This window comes from Bombus terrestris, chromosome 15 (genome assembly GCF_910591885.1).
Source record: "Bombus terrestris chromosome 15, iyBomTerr1.2, whole genome shotgun sequence".
Lineage (NCBI taxonomy): Eukaryota > Metazoa > Arthropoda > Insecta > Hymenoptera > Apidae > Bombus > Bombus terrestris.
In genome coordinates this window covers 2,688,986-2,703,928 of record NC_063283.1, presented here as the reverse complement: position 1 = coordinate 2,703,928, position 14,943 = coordinate 2,688,986, and the positions used below count along the sequence as shown (strand labels likewise).

At 29.5% G+C, this 14,943-nt stretch overlaps 4 protein-coding genes across 13 annotated transcripts; 2 read left to right on the top strand and 2 right to left on the bottom strand.

Moving 5' to 3' along the window:
• Window positions 1–71: 71 nt before the first annotated feature.
• Window positions 72–1,103, top strand: LOC100650256 (NADH dehydrogenase [ubiquinone] 1 alpha subcomplex assembly factor 2). Of its 2 annotated transcripts, none has more exons than XM_012316792.3 (2): window positions 72–231; window positions 447–1,103. In XM_012316792.3, the coding sequence occupies exon 2, from the start codon at window positions 466–468 to the stop codon at window positions 919–921; it is 456 nt and encodes a 151-aa protein (XP_012172182.2). In that variant the 5' UTR covers window positions 72–231; window positions 447–465; the 3' UTR covers window positions 922–1,103. The 2 variants fall into 2 exon arrangements, with proteins under 2 accessions (XP_012172182.2, XP_012172183.2); XM_012316793.3 differs by lacking the exon at window positions 72–231 and adding an exon at window positions 238–386.
• Window positions 1,104–2,133: 1,030 nt separating this feature from the next.
• Window positions 2,134–10,150, bottom strand: LOC100649002 (poly(U)-binding-splicing factor half pint). Of its 9 annotated transcripts, XM_048412687.1 has the most exons (13): window positions 9,994–10,098; window positions 9,419–9,473; window positions 8,923–9,102; window positions 8,299–8,362; window positions 7,797–7,830; window positions 7,347–7,412; window positions 6,921–7,081; window positions 5,617–5,675; window positions 4,782–4,995; window positions 3,789–4,275; window positions 3,495–3,706; window positions 3,028–3,421; window positions 2,134–2,946 (listed from the first exon to the last, which is right to left on the bottom strand). In XM_048412687.1, exons 7-13 carry the CDS (start codon window positions 6,975–6,977, stop codon window positions 2,837–2,839), a joined length of 1,533 nt encoding a protein of 510 aa, XP_048268644.1. In that variant the 5' UTR covers window positions 6,978–7,081; window positions 7,347–7,412; window positions 7,797–7,830; window positions 8,299–8,362; window positions 8,923–9,102; window positions 9,419–9,473; window positions 9,994–10,098; the 3' UTR covers window positions 2,134–2,836. The 9 variants fall into 9 exon arrangements, with proteins under 9 accessions (XP_048268644.1, XP_048268642.1, XP_048268640.1 ...); XM_048412685.1 differs by having other exon boundaries at window positions 7,493–8,362; XM_048412683.1 differs by having other exon boundaries at window positions 7,347–8,187.
• A 156-nt stretch (window positions 10,151–10,306) lies between these two features.
• Window positions 10,307–12,057, top strand: LOC100648882 (histone-lysine N-trimethyltransferase SMYD5). Its single transcript, XM_003400991.4, has 5 exons — window positions 10,307–10,455; window positions 10,627–10,919; window positions 11,020–11,335; window positions 11,403–11,580; window positions 11,673–12,057. Exons 1-5 carry the CDS (start codon window positions 10,411–10,413, stop codon window positions 11,999–12,001), a joined length of 1,161 nt encoding a protein of 386 aa, XP_003401039.2. The 5' UTR covers window positions 10,307–10,410; the 3' UTR covers window positions 12,002–12,057.
• Window positions 12,058–12,817: 760 nt separating this feature from the next.
• Window positions 12,818–14,559, bottom strand: LOC100648769. Its single transcript, XM_003400990.4, has 6 exons — window positions 14,381–14,559; window positions 14,087–14,271; window positions 13,949–14,006; window positions 13,399–13,873; window positions 13,145–13,312; window positions 12,818–13,056 (listed from the first exon to the last, which is right to left on the bottom strand). Exons 1-6 carry the CDS (start codon window positions 14,388–14,390, stop codon window positions 12,918–12,920), a joined length of 1,035 nt encoding a protein of 344 aa, XP_003401038.1. The 5' UTR covers window positions 14,391–14,559; the 3' UTR covers window positions 12,818–12,917.
• Between the last annotated feature and the right edge of the window lie 384 nt (window positions 14,560–14,943).

The following is a 14,943-nucleotide window of genomic DNA, read 5'->3' as shown; positions in this document are numbered from 1 at the left end:
TTTTTCATGGACAATTTCTATGTCCATGAAATTTTCGGACTCAAGATTACCAACATAACTCACAGAAATACCAGTTTATAATATTTTCACTTTGGTCATGTTTTCACTGTAAGTTGTGCGTATGCACAACAAACCGTTGCAATAATCGATGTAATTTTTTTCCATTGTTTAATTTAATTAAATACTTGTTTGTATTTATTTGAATAAATGTCTCTACATATCCTTTGGAAGGTACTCTTTGTTTCTATGTAGCTCTTCATACTAAAAAACTGTTTGTGTATATAAATGTCGTAAATAACTATTATAGACGTTCCTAATTAACTGTTGCTTAATGAAAGCTAAATTAAAGCATTACTTGTAGTTATTTAAATAAAGATATTAAAAATGTATGATATAAATATCATCATTTTCATTAAATTACGTTTTAACAGCTTTAATTTTTGCAGTGTGTAAAGTGAAGTTAAAATGTCTGGAAAAGAAAGAGGTTTATTGCGAATTATTTTAAAAAATTTTATTGCATCATTTAAACCAACCCGACAGAAGCTAATTGGTGAAGATAATTATGGTACAAAATATTACGAAATTGAAAACCCAAGATCAACCAGAAAGAACTCATCTCGATATTTTGTACCTGTAAATAAAGATGATCACACGCAAGAAGTACCAGTAGAATGGGAGGCATGGTTAAGACATCGTCGAAAAGATCCACCGTCAAGAGAAGAAATAGAACAAAATTATCAATTACAAATGATCAAGAAACGAAATGCTGCGGAAATAGAAGCAAAATATGCAAGTAATGGATTACAAAAGCAAATTAATCAAGAAGAATATACATCATTTCCAATTTATGAGGAGTATAAAAATTATGGCCAAGATTATAAGGTACAATATGATAAACAAAAAAAAAAAGAAGATAAATAGACATAAATAAAATATCTGAGATTTAATTTAATTATATATACGCTTTTAGAATGTTAAAATTAATGGAATATCTAGTAAATATGTACAAACTTTATTATAACATATACTTGTAGTATGACATAATTTATATGTGTATATAATTTGTGTATAGTCTATGAATAAAACAATTTATTAATACCCTATATTTTTTTGCATATGTACTTATATTCTTCTGTAAATTAACCCTCTTTGAACAAAAATTAGTCTGCTATTGAATTTAAATAAAATATCCCTTTTATACAAAAGTAATAATAATAGTAATCCAACGGCCGTCTTCCATTGAGCAAAACTATTCAATAGTTATTTCCAATTTATACTTTAACATTTAGCCAACCGAATAGGGAGATCTGCGTGACCGAACGGGAAGATCTCTCTTTTTGACTTTTGCAACGCGTTCTTTTTTTTTTTATTATTATCAATTATTGTTTAATTGAAATTGTTCCCAATTAATTGCGCTACTTTTTCTGTTTTTATAAAATACAGTATATAATAAAATACATCAATTTAGTGGTATTAAAATTAATTAAAAAGTTACGGTATCCGTTATGACTACATAAAGTTATAATCGAACGATACCACATTGTAAAAAAATATTAAAATGCATTATGAATTTTTAATTTCACATTCAAATTGTTATTTATTTTTAACCCTTTCGTTACTACGGGCGACCACAATCGCTCTGCGTAAGATGCCACTGACATACTACGGGCGACTATAGTCACTCTGCGTAGGATGTCGCGTATTATACATACGACGAGTATTGTACATCCTCAAGCCTTTTATCAACAAACAGTGTGACAAGAGGGCAGTGTATATGTTGTCCTCTTTCCACAATGAAGAGTTTCGAAATGTCATTATCGCCCGCAGAAAATGATTAAAAAAACCAAAGTGTGTTTTCGATTATAATCGATTGATAGAAACTGTGGAGCGAATTGCGATACCAATGCCAGATTTGCGATGTTGGCTAATGAGTAACACCATGTTTCAAAAAATATCACACGCAATACCACTATTAAAAGCTATTAGTATCATATCATATCATATTATATTATATTATTATATTCTATAATATTTGTTACCAATATTATTTGTTACCAAATTGTATTTAAAAATGAGTGTGTCAAGAAATAAATAATAAATACTCTGTTTTGAGGAAAGTTTTTTCTTCGAAAAACACCGTCACAGCAGCTCGATTTGCAGTGAGACGTAAATGCGGCCGCTGATGATCTTTCTCGCGTACCGTGATCTGTTTTGGTGCAGCGACTCGTTCAGCGGGAATTCCGCGGCGGAGAAGTCGCCCGTAGCGAAAGGATTAATCACCTTTAATGTTTTTAATTAAATATATGCTTTTAACATATACTTTTAATTTGATGTTTTGTATAAACAATATGTGAAATCGTTAAATAAAATCATTACCGCAAAATATAATTGACCTCTTAAATAATTTTTACATTTCTTTGTTTTTTTGTTTACATTTTTTTGTTTTTTTGTTCTTTTGTTTTTTAAGTAGTGAATACTAGCCCTCGATACTTGGAAACATGCGCGGTGGACAGCGTATAACTTGTTCGAGCGCGGTGAGAAACGTATAGCTCGTTGTGACGCGCGCGGTTGGCTAAGTGTTAAAACGATTGTTTAAAACTATTATCTTACTAAGTAACGATAATAGTTCTGACTAATCTATTAATTTAAAGTCTAGAAAAGTAAATAAAAATTAAAAGCTAGACTCGTTAGTCAGAAGATAGACTATAATTGTTGAAATTTCAAAAGATGTAGTATGTACTTTCGATTAGACGCACGGAATATCACTCAACGATAAATATAACTTCTTTTGTTCAAAAGAAACTGACAAATTCAACAGATAATAAGTATCTTATAATCAACCAGAAAAGTCACTATTATCAAATAAAGCTTGATCATATAGTTCTCCCTTCACTAAACGTCCACCGAAATAACGACCATTCAAAGAATCCCTTGCACGTTCCGCTTCTAAAATGATTATTTAATATCAATATCAAATTAAAATTCACATTTAATTAATTAAAAAACAATAAATCGTTATAAACTTACCACTCATCTGAGAAAATTCAACAAATATTTTTACGATAACTTCCGCATCTTCGTCATCTTCCGATTGTCGTTCATTATAAATAATAACTCTTTCTACAACTCCAAATTTAGAACATTCATCTTGAATTTCTTCTTGTAAACTTTCATCTACATCTTCTGGGGCTACCATATTTCGTAAAATAACAACACGGGATTCAACTTTGCGCATAAGTTTCTGCATAACAAGATGACGCGCACTTTGTCCTTTGATCGACATATTTTCTTGTTGTTGTAATGTTTGGGGTTCTGTCTCTTCTAACAATTTCTTCTGTAATTCTTCCTGTTGTTTTTGATGAGCTGCTTGTTCTTGTGCCCGTCTCATAATATCGGAATTCGTCGTAGTTGTAACAGGTATCTAGCCACATTTCAAATAATTTAAATATTATAACTTTTCAACGTGTGAATATAATAATAAATGAAAATCTTACGACTGGAGTTCCTACTATTGTAGGTGCTACAACAGCTGGAGGAGGTATAACAACTGGCTGCCCAGGTATCGGTTGAATTATCGCAGGAGGCCGAGTTAAAGTTTGTGGTATAGCTATACCAGGCGGAGGTATAACAGGTGCTACCGTTGCTATAGTTGGCGGTGCCATCATTGTCGCTGGGGCAATAGTCGGTCTTACTATACCAGGCAAAGCTGTGTATAAAAATTCATGTTCATAATGACTTCAAAGAAAATTTCAGATTCTAAAATTTCCTCAATCACTATTAACTCATACCTTGATTCAAAATCGGTGGGGCAGCTGCTCCAAGCTTGGTCAAACCAAGAGCAACTGCATTACTAGCTACAGCATCCATTGCTTGAATTTTTGCAGTTGCAGCTGCAGCTGCGACCGCAGCAGCGGTAGGCATCATACTAGTTCCACTTGGCGGACCCATAAGAGCATTTGGTGGAGTAATAGCTCTGCCTACTCGCAAGTATTGCCCACCCAAGTCAAATAAATTCATTGATGCGATAGCTTCTAACGCGGCCTGCATTGTTTCGTATTCAATAAAACCGTAACCTTTATGTCGATGGGGCGAACTGCCTTGTGCCAATTTACAATATGTAATCGGTCCAAACGCTTCAAACACGGATTTAATATCGTCCTCAGTTAAATCTTGATGGATTGACGCAATATAAATTCGATTATAGTGTTTACTCTCTTCCGTAATTTCATCAATAACGGACTGGGCCTGAGGCATATTCGACGGTCGCCCCACAACCTGAAGAAAAATAAAAACTCATAATTAATACTTTCGACTATTAAAAGAAAAGTATTTGTAACGAATCTGTCAAATATTAATATTTTAATTACAAAAAGAGAAGTACAAAAATAGGATTAGGTCCAGGAACTATATTCTTTATTCGAACACAACTTTTGACGTGTTAATAATAATTTTACTAATCAAAAGTAACAATTTTTATATAAATAAATCTTTCCTACCAAAACTCATATTTGTCTAAAATAATGCTAGAACTCATTGTTATGTTCGTAAAAATATCAAAAAGTAGTATCATAAGAGATTTTAAAATCTACGGTAAGAATCTAATGAAATCGTTAAAGAGTTTAACAAGATTTTTTTGACCGAAGTACATTTTGTAAATATAATGCAATTCAATCAAAAGGAATTTCAAATTGGATAAGGCTAAATAAAAATTTGCCGACCTCCGGCGGGATGATAGGATTGCTGGGGGACAGGAAATTCGTTATATAGGTACGTCCTGCTACCTTGATGTTACGTCCACCAATCATGACACCATTCATTTGTTCCAAAGCAAGTTGTGCTGCTTCAGGTATCTCGTATTCGACGAATGCGAATCCTTTGTGCTTCTGCGTAACTGGATCCCAAGACATGTTGATTGATTTTATAGGACCAAAAGGCAAGAAAGCTTGCCTAATCGTGTCCTCTTTTAATTCAAAACTGATGCTGCCCACATATACCCTGTCATATAGGAATTTTATTTCAGGTGATAGTCGCCCTTCGTTATATTAAACAGAGACATTATTGTTCAATTATATCCTAATTCATTAAGATACTCACAATCGTATCCTATCATCAAATAAAAAGGAAAAAAAAGCAGAACAAATTTTTGAAGGTTCTTTTAAAAAAAATGTGTAAAGGAATTGTTATTTAAAGAAAATATTGCCGATCTAAATATATATATGCTAAATAAAGCACAATACTTCGACAATGCTCAAAATGCAAATATATCATATAAAAATATATTCGTTATAAGTAACTATAACATGATTTTACTAAACAGAAATTTATTCAATAACTTGAATTTCCAATTTAGGACAGTATATATATATATATATATAATTGAAAAAATTACAAATGAAGTTCATAATACTGTACTCAAGTGATTTAAATTTAATTCTTAACAGTAGAAAGAACGTATGTATAATTTTATTCTAAATAATTAAAATTTATCAAAATCTGATCTGAATGATGAATGGAAGTTTTTAGCCTATACACAATAAAAGTTAGAATGTATTTTCTATTTAAAACGGCGAGTATCGAAGACGAAATTTGGAGGGCTAAGACAAAGAACAAACAAACCTGCACATGAGGGCGAGAGCCTGCTGTCTCTGCACCTGATTCCGTTGACTAGCCATTTGCTGTAACACAAAGGACCATAGGCCTTCTATTGATATCCCTCCCCCTTACATACACCATGTCTCGTTCATCTCAAAAATCCCCCAAGCTCTTTTACCATTCCACCTTCTTTACTCAACTACTCTTACCTTAACACTGATTAAGGAATTAATCAAAGTCAAAATTTTGATACTACATTCAAAACTCTGGATCAAAGCAACATGTAAATTACAAGTATTTTCATAATAAACTCATTGAATAATAATCTAAATGTAGTATCTTTAACAAAGTCAAGTCAAAAAATAATTCGAATTTTCAACATTGTATTCTAAATATAAGTACAGTGTCTTTGCAGCAAAGAGAGAAAGAATAGTTGAGCTCGAAAGTTTATATTGATTATTTTTCTCAAATCATCCAGAGATTCATGCACAAAAACTTGTCCTCCTTCGCGCTGGTACAGCTCTGCTCCCGCCGACTACTATCTCAAGATATCTAACCTTCGCTTACAGTAGTAACTCAGGAAAACGTTTAGGAGTGTTTGATCATAAGGCGGTTTCATATCGTTTCTGTCTTGACTTGGTTGACACTAACCTGCACATTAGCAATAAAACTTGCTGCCGCAGGACCAACTTATTCTTCTGCGGGGAGAAAAAATCAACCGATCAGAGTTAGGTTCCAGTGTTCGTTTTTAATTTCTGTTATATTTTTTTACTTTACTCGCTCGTCATAACGAACACAGGTTAATATATTTAGGATCAAATTAAAGATTACTCGGCGGGGCGAGCTAAATTGTAAGGACAAACATCAGCTTAAAACGCTATAGACATATTTCTCTCAATTTTTGTTATATAAGTGGCAAAGAGCTAAGTAGAGGAATAAATGTAAATCCATCTTTTAATAAATAGCATTTTTTGAGACAAAAAAGAACCCCATAATTTTAATGTATCATTTCATAAATGTATACATTAATTCCATTGTTCATTCCTATAAAGTATAAACAATCAACATTCAATTAAATATTACAAATTTAATAGAACATTGATTTACTATATACCATTTCCATTGTTGATTATATATATGTTAATTGTTTTATTAATTCTGTTGTTATCAACGGAATTTTTAACACATTACTGATCATTCTTATTCAAACAAATCAATGGTAATAAAAGGATAGATATTTGTTCAATACAGAAATCTATGAATGTACAATGGAATGTAAAATGTATGTTAGGCGAGTAAAGTTTGTTAGCGTCATGTTAAAAAATTACCTGCTGTTGATGTGCGAGAGTCTGCTTCATTAAAACCATTTTGATGCTTTGTTCCATTGCATACTTTTTTGCTCTATTTACTGTATCCTGTTGTTCAGATGTAATTTTTGGAAGACCCGCACCTAGAATGCCAGGTAATGTAAGATATTTAGCTCCGGGTCCTGTAACAAAATAGATATTATATGTAAAATAAGACATGCTTTATTAATACATGTTTTAAAATAATAATGTTCTTTCAGATCTTATCAGCTATTTGTTCACCAAATTATTATTGACTCTCAATATAACTTTAATTGGAGCAACAAATTTTAATTGTCACAATTTCTTTATATACATCATATATAAATCTTAAATGTTTTATTTAAATTACTTTAATAGCTTATATTTTTTCTAATTAGAGAGAAATAATATTGTAATACTACATACCAGCAACAACTTGTTTTATTTGATTGAGATCATATATAGGGCCGGGCAAGAACTCTGATGCATTCCCTACGAAGAAAGTTGGCATTAGACAAAGATGAAATATAATACATATTACATTCAGTACTTCCACCATCACACACACGTACGAATTTTTTAAAAACTGTTGTCTAATATTTGCTTTGACTCTATTTTACTTTTTTTTGCGATGATAGAGGTACCAGAACAATTCATTTGATTCGATTTCTTAATTTTTAGTCTTCTTATTCGTTAAAATTAAACAGAATTTGAATTATACATGTAACTAATATTCAATTCAATATATTTAATATTTGGTATACAAGTATACTGTATAATTTTCTTAAGTTTTATATATCTCTATAAAGTCTTTAAAATGGATAAAAAGTGAAAGAAATGACTTAAAAAGAGACGGAAAAAGTAACGATGTCGTACAGCAATTCCCACTGCGGTAGGATCGTCCTCCAAACTGTAAGTTCAAAGAAATTAAAACAATCAAGAACAGTAACGTTATCCTTGTATATAAAGTAATGCATGTACACAATTACATGTATATACTCATACAAATGTATTTTAAAATAGAAATACATTTCCTTCTTTTTTTTCACGCCATTAAAATAAAAGTTATTTTATATTTTGTAAGAGAAATAATGTCAAGAGTGTGCTAAAAACAATATCAAAATTGAAGAGAAATCATTGCAATTATTCAATTAACAGAGTTTTCACATTTAAATTTCATTACTGTTTACACTATCAGCCCCAAAAAAAGACTACCAATAACTAGATTAGGTTTCGTATGATCATAACCAATTTGGTCTGCTAGTCTCTGAAACAGAAATCAGAACACGTTGAAACGTTTCTTTTTCTCTTTTATGACTTTTGCAGTTTCACGAATTAATACTATTAGCTTTGTTCAATCATTTGATTAACAGCTAACCGTGTTCTGGGCTGAGCAATGATGGTTGTGCGCATACTATCCGAGATTGAGGCGACGCACAAATCTGTAAGCACAAAGCAAAGGAGAATACTCTCAGTGCATTTTCTGCGCCATTTTCTTACAGTTTGCCTTCTCCAACCTATCACGTAATTAACCCTAACATGTTCTGTATAGCAATGGCGATCCTAATTAATAAAAAAAATGTATCGCGATCGACCTTCGCAAAAATATACTTTGTTTGTGATGTGCACCCTGTTCTAATAACATTTTTTTTTGTTTATAACAGGTATATGTCTCTTCTTTAATAAACGAACAAATTACCTCATCTTTATATAATAATATAAATGTGATTAAGAAAATCTTAAGACACACATCGCCATTGCATCTCCTATTTATAAGCTTCCGCCTTATTGTTTTGCACTTAAAAATTAAATCAGGGATCAAAGAAATTACTTACATTATAGAAAAAAAAGGACATTTAAGTAAGAAGGAAGATATGAAATAAAATAAAATTTAGTACATCAATATTTCAAATAAAATATATTCAAACAATTATTTTTATTTTAATAAAATAAATTAGAAGCTTATATTTAGGATGAAAGAAAATTACCCTAAAATGCTGACCTATCTAACATACGCATCATATTTGGTACTCGACAATAGATGCTGTGTCAGTGGGAGTTTGCAAAACTCTGATTTGTTCTGTTCAACGAATGTAGCGTTCTCTTTCTTTGTTTGGCGCACGCTCATGATCACAGCTCAGTCGTAGGCCACAGATTCTGTACTGTCTCTCCGCTGTAACATCTCAGAACAGAAGGACAACCATACATTAGTTTTATTGAGGGCCAACGATCACCTATCACCCTAGCCTACCAAAATATATTCTGAAACTGCAATAGACCACTCAACACTTATAGCTTGCCAGCAGTTTAATAGAAAGCTAGCACCTGATTGTCCTAAATAAATAATATATGTTTTCTTCATCATTTCCTTTGCTTAGAAATATATTACGCTTGCTGTTGCTTCTGTGTTCACCGTCTTTTCCAGTTGTACGCTTAATTGTATAGTTTATTAGTGTACATTAAAGATATACATTTATTTGGGAATATTAGCAATGTACCTTCAACTCTAGGTTTCTTGTTTGGAGGTTCCACATTATTCTGGGATGTTGGTGCCTAAGAACATATAAAACATTTATTAGATTTTACAATAAAAATTAGTGATTACTAATAAAAGAAAGTTTTTACAATGCTTATTTATTGAACTACTACGATATTTTTCATTAGTTTTAATAATATAAACATAATAATATGATTTTAAATATAATAACATCCATTATAGTCATTATAGTAAAAGAAAACATATTTTACAATTATGTGAAAAGGAATTCAAGAAAAAATATAAACGTACCTTTAATGAATCTATGTTAAAATAATATAACTTAAAAACAAAACTAAAAAGAAAAAGAGTTAATAATTGTATTCGCTATATATCGAATTATTATTAACAGTATGTTAGTAAGATATTGTAGAAATATGTTACTATTGTACATTTTATTGAATACTTCGAAAGTATTAATCATAAGTATGTACATTACAAGCATTTTACAACCGCCATCATGATACGAAAAATTTGTTACTTCTATCAATTCAATATTTCTTGCAGAAATAATAATTGCAGAAGTAATTAACTTACCATGGCCATCGCTCCGTTCATTATATTTTGTGATCCAATAAAATGAGTCCAACTTCTTTTAAATCTAATTTTATTCTTCAAATCTCAACCGACTCAGAACAAGTAACTTACATGCAAAATGATCCGAAGCTTGCCTTTACGGAAGTGTTATAAGTACTATGTAAGTCAGTAACAATTTCATGTTAAATTGTATAATAATCGTTTAAATGAATAACAAAGAAATTTCAGTTTCTGAATTTAAACAAAAATACAATCAACCCAGAATCACCTCAATGCATAATATTCTTTACTCTTATAAATAACTGTTCAGCGTTTCTGTAATTATAATTTGACTATGGTAGTGTCATTGCAACAATTACAGACGTGCATTTAACGGTTAGAAATTAATGTGATTTCTTTGTTAGGGATCAAATTACAATGGATTCCAATGACTTTCAGATCAGATTAATTAACAATGAAAAGGTATAACACAGTACATATGTAATTAATCATAATTTTATATAAAAATTTATGCGTTTCGAATTATTAACTCGAAAGAGAAAGATATATGAAACTTTCCTTACATTTATTAATATAGGAATCTAAATATTGATGATTATTCTTATAAGTAAAATAATTATAAATGTTTTACAGGGCAAAGGTCTTTTTGCTGTACGTTCATTTAAATATGGAGATACAATTCTAGAAGAAAAACCTATAATTTGTTGTCAATTCTCATGGAACTTAGACTTTGGATACTTAGCTTGCGACAATTGTTTAAAACCTTTAGAAACTGCTGAAGAAAATGTACGTAGATTGACTGCAAACTCAGCAATTATTTTACCTTATCCAGAATGCTGCGAAACAAAAAAAGATTTGATTACAGAATGCCCTGAATGTGGCACAAAATATTGTAGTATTGAATGCCAGAATGATGCTTATTCAAGGTAATATTACAATTCCATATATTATACAACATTATATATATAACATTATATACAACATATACAACATTATATATAATGATATGAAATGTAAAAATTTTAGATATCATAGTACAATATGTTTACAATCGAGAGAAAAGGATGAGTCTCATCCCTTGGTGCAATTAAATGAAACATGGAAGCGAATGCATTACCCACCAGAATCAGCAACAGTGATGTTATTAATTAAAATGATAGCTCTTGTTAATCAAGCTGATAATAAAGAAGAGATGCTTTCAACTTTCTCACAATTTTGTCATCGTACAGTTAATGATACGCATGAAATTGCACATAAATTACTAGGAGAAAAGTTTATTGGACAAATTGAAGTGCTCAGACAAATGATGCAGAAAGCCGTAAATATAGAATTTACAGAACATGTATGTAGTGTAAATATAATTCAAAATATGCTATATTATAAAATAAATTTGGAATTTTAATTTACAGTGGTTTACACCAGAAGGTTTTAAAAGTCTATTAGCTTTAGTAGGTACAAATGGTCAAGGAATTGGAACTAGTGCATTTGGTCGTTGGGTTAAAAATGTATCTGCTTTGGAATTACCAAGAGATGAAAGAATCCAAGTTGATAAATTAATAGAACGAATTTATGATGATCTGGAAGAAGGTAAATTTTTCTGATTTTAATATGAATTTATGTCTGTTACATAAATTGTACAAGTATAAATTTAATTTTATCATTAATGTTATCTTTTTTAGCGGTAGCTTTTTTTTTGAACAATGAAGGTTCTGGTCTTTATATCTTTCAATCATCAATAAATCATAGTTGTGTACCAAACGCAGTTGTGGAATTTCCTTATTCAAACAATGTATTGGTTCTAAAAGCTATACGTGATATTCATCCAGAAGAAGAAATATGCATAAGTTACCTTGATGAATGTTGTCTAGAAAGAAGTAGACATTCTCGACAGAAAGTCTTAAGCTCTTTATATTTATTTCATTGCTATTGTAATAGGTGCTTATCGCAAGTTAATAATCCAGATATAACATCAGAAGATGAAATAGATGATGACGACATTTCCAGCTGAAAATACAAATTTTTATTATATACATACATATAAATAAATTTTTTAATATTCGTATATATTATAATATATACATTTCAATCTACTTTTATATATGTAGGTAATGTTATTTTATTAGCTCATAATATTAGTAATTACGTATAAACATTAAATATAAAATCGGAACTATTTACAAATATAATTCTTTATGTGGTTTTATCTCTTTCGAAACGTATTTACAAATAAACGTAACATTTTGTCACAAGAAATCAATTAGTAGACAGTATTTCTATGTATTAATTCTCCATAATATATTTAAAAATAAAATATTTAATATTAATATTAATATTCGATATTGCTTATATAATTAAGGTATATATTATATTTATCCATAAAAGCTTTTTATGTATAAACTATTTTATTATAATAAAGTATCAAATAAATTGTATGTATGTGAAAATATTCTATCCTGATATTATATATTGTAATATACATGTACATAGATATACATATATAAATGTAAATATAACTAGTATATTAATATAATAGTAAATTAATATAATATAACTAGTATATTAATTTATAGAATTTTTTAATATACTTTTATTGTATTTTAAATAACATCTCAGCTTGTTAATTAATGAGACTAATATAAAACGTTTGAAAAAGAAAATGAAAAATGTACTATGTTTCTTTATTTTTAGACATACGAAAATTACATTTTATTATACGTAACAATTATTTAAAGATATTAAAAAATTTGTAATAGTCAATAACAAAAACATTAGAAAAAATAAATTATATCTTTATATATCATGGTAATATGTTTTTACTAATTCGTCACTTAGAATTTGAATAATTACAAAATCATTAAAGTAATAAGCAAGCTTTGCTCGCATTAGCTCTATACCAGTATAATATGGCATTTAAATATTAATTATTAGTCCTTCTTAAGTGTTAACACATTTCTTCCTAATGTCATTAAATTTGATATATAATGAGGCACTGGTGTAACCAATATACGTCGTTCTATTAACTTTGTTAAACATGCAACAATGTTGTGACTGCGAAATTCCCATCTGAAATACATTTAAATACATAAAAAAATAGAATTTTGTTAAAACTATAAAATATTAAATCATATGATTTCATTTAAAAAGAACTCACGCTATTTGTATGTTTTCATTTGGTAATTCTTTTGATACACCTTCATGTGACAAAGGCATACTAGGCCCATTTACAACAAGTACTTCTAAGGTAGGAGGATTATCACCAAAACATTTTTCTGCATACTTTACCCGCTGCTTTTGTTGAGTAAAGTCTATGCCCGTCTTCCTATAGGATATATATGATATGTGATATTATTTTTCTTTAGAACTTTTAAGTTTCATTTTACATATAAATTTTGAAAGATATGTTACTTTCTATCAAGGGCACCATCTTCATATACCACAGTTTTATTAATATTTTCAGAATTCATTGTTCCTTCTTTCCTCTTCCAACATAATTTGCTCAAAGATTTAAGATCTCTACCCATCAATTTAAATCTTTTAGAGTTTTTATAACCCAAACTTCTTACTACAGCATTTAAAATATCAGATGAAATAGTTTTTTTAGTAGAAAAAAAATATTTTTGGCCCATAAATAAAGCAAAAACGTGTGAAATTGCACGTCGATTTTCTTTTCCTCTTTTATTTTTATATTTTGTTGCTGTTAAAGACATATATGTAATATCATTATGTGTATATATCTTTACATTAATTTTCATATTTAATGATTCAAAATTATCTTGCATATTATTTTGAATTTCTCTGTTTATGAAATAATTTACAGTTTTATCAGAACCTATTAATATATAGCCATACCACATTTTTTTATTACTGTGCCAGCTTATATCTGAAATATAAAAATTTCATTACATCAATCTATAAAATAAATAAAGTCTAAATGATTGAATTTTGTGTATCTTACCAACTAATCGTAGTGTTGATAAACGATCTCTTAAAATTTTCTCCGTAACTTTTTCTTCCTATAATAAAATATAAAAGAAACGCAATATATAACAGTAAATAAAATTAATAATATTATATGCCTGTACATAAAACTTACGATGACAACCATTTTAATAACTTCTGCTACATTGTGTGATGTAAAATTTTTGTGATGTTTAATTAATTCGGATCTTATATTACTCCATGATATTTCTGGAAAAACTGGCGCTACTGATAATTCTAATTCCTCGAACTTGAATCTCTTAATAACGTTAACTATTTCTTGTACAAATGTAGGCGTTACTAAAAGATTTAAAAGAAATTATTAGTGCAATTTTAATCAACGTTTCAAAATAACCTCTTTGAATCATAAATGACATTTCAAGATATTAATTTATCAAAGAATACTAACCGGTCGGCATTATGTACAGCAAAAACGGAATAAGATTTAACAACACAGTAACTTTATAATAGCGTCAAAATTTATGAAACTTTCTCAAAATCCATTAGAGTCTAATATCAAACATTTCACGCATTAACAAAATATATATGCAAACGTAACTTATTTCCCGCCAAAACAGAAAGATTATGTGGCGCCTCCTCGACCAACTTCACAATCAACCCACGAGTGGCGCCACGTCACGAACTACAAAAGCGCCTCCAAACCTCGTTAGTCAAAAAAGCAAACCCTAACCGCGCGACACAGACTTTCCATTTGTAATCTTTTTCTCCAGAATAAACTACATCTTTTTAGCGTTAGTATCTTGTCATCTTTGTAAATTGGCAAACACTAAAAATAGAAGGAAATAAAGCTTTTAACTTCTTCCAAAAATCAGTTGGTATAATATTAACCCTTTGCGGTTCTATATGTGAATGAATGAATCGTTGAGTTGTAACTCCAGATATTATATTTCGTATATGATATAATATAATATAATATATCATATAGGATATACATATATTCATCGATATATA

Bases quoted from the DNA above. Each gene is read 5' to 3' on its own strand.
- LOC100650256 (XM_012316792.3), top strand. From the start codon at position 466: ATGTCTGGAAAAGAAAGAGGTTTATTGCGAATTATTTTAAAAAATTTT.
- LOC100649002 (XM_003400992.4), bottom strand. From the start codon at position 10,014: ATGAACGGAGCGATGGCCATG. The intron at 9,474-9,993 runs GTAAGTTAATTA...ATATGTTCTTAG, and splicing joins TGAACGGAGCGATGGCCATG to GCACCAACATCCCAGAATAA. The intron at 4,276-4,781 runs GTAGCAGGACGT...ATTTTTCTTCAG, and splicing joins TTGGTGGACGTAACATCAAG to GTTGTGGGGCGACCGTCGAA.
- LOC100648882 (XM_003400991.4), top strand. From the start codon at position 10,411: ATGGATTCCAATGACTTTCAGATCAGATTAATTAACAATGAAAAG. The intron at 11,336-11,402 runs GTATGTAGTGTA...TTTAATTTACAG, and splicing joins ATATAGAATTTACAGAACAT to TGGTTTACACCAGAAGGTTT. The intron at 11,581-11,672 runs GTAAATTTTTCT...TATCTTTTTTAG, and splicing joins TTATGATGATCTGGAAGAAG to CGGTAGCTTTTTTTTTGAAC.
- LOC100648769 (XM_003400990.4), bottom strand. The intron at 14,007-14,086 runs GTAAGTTTTATG...ATTTTATTATAG, and splicing joins TTATTAAAATGGTTGTCATC to GAAGAAAAAGTTACGGAGAA. The intron at 13,313-13,398 runs GTAACATATCTT...TATATCCTATAG, and splicing joins GATGGTGCCCTTGATAGAAA to GAAGACGGGCATAGACTTTA.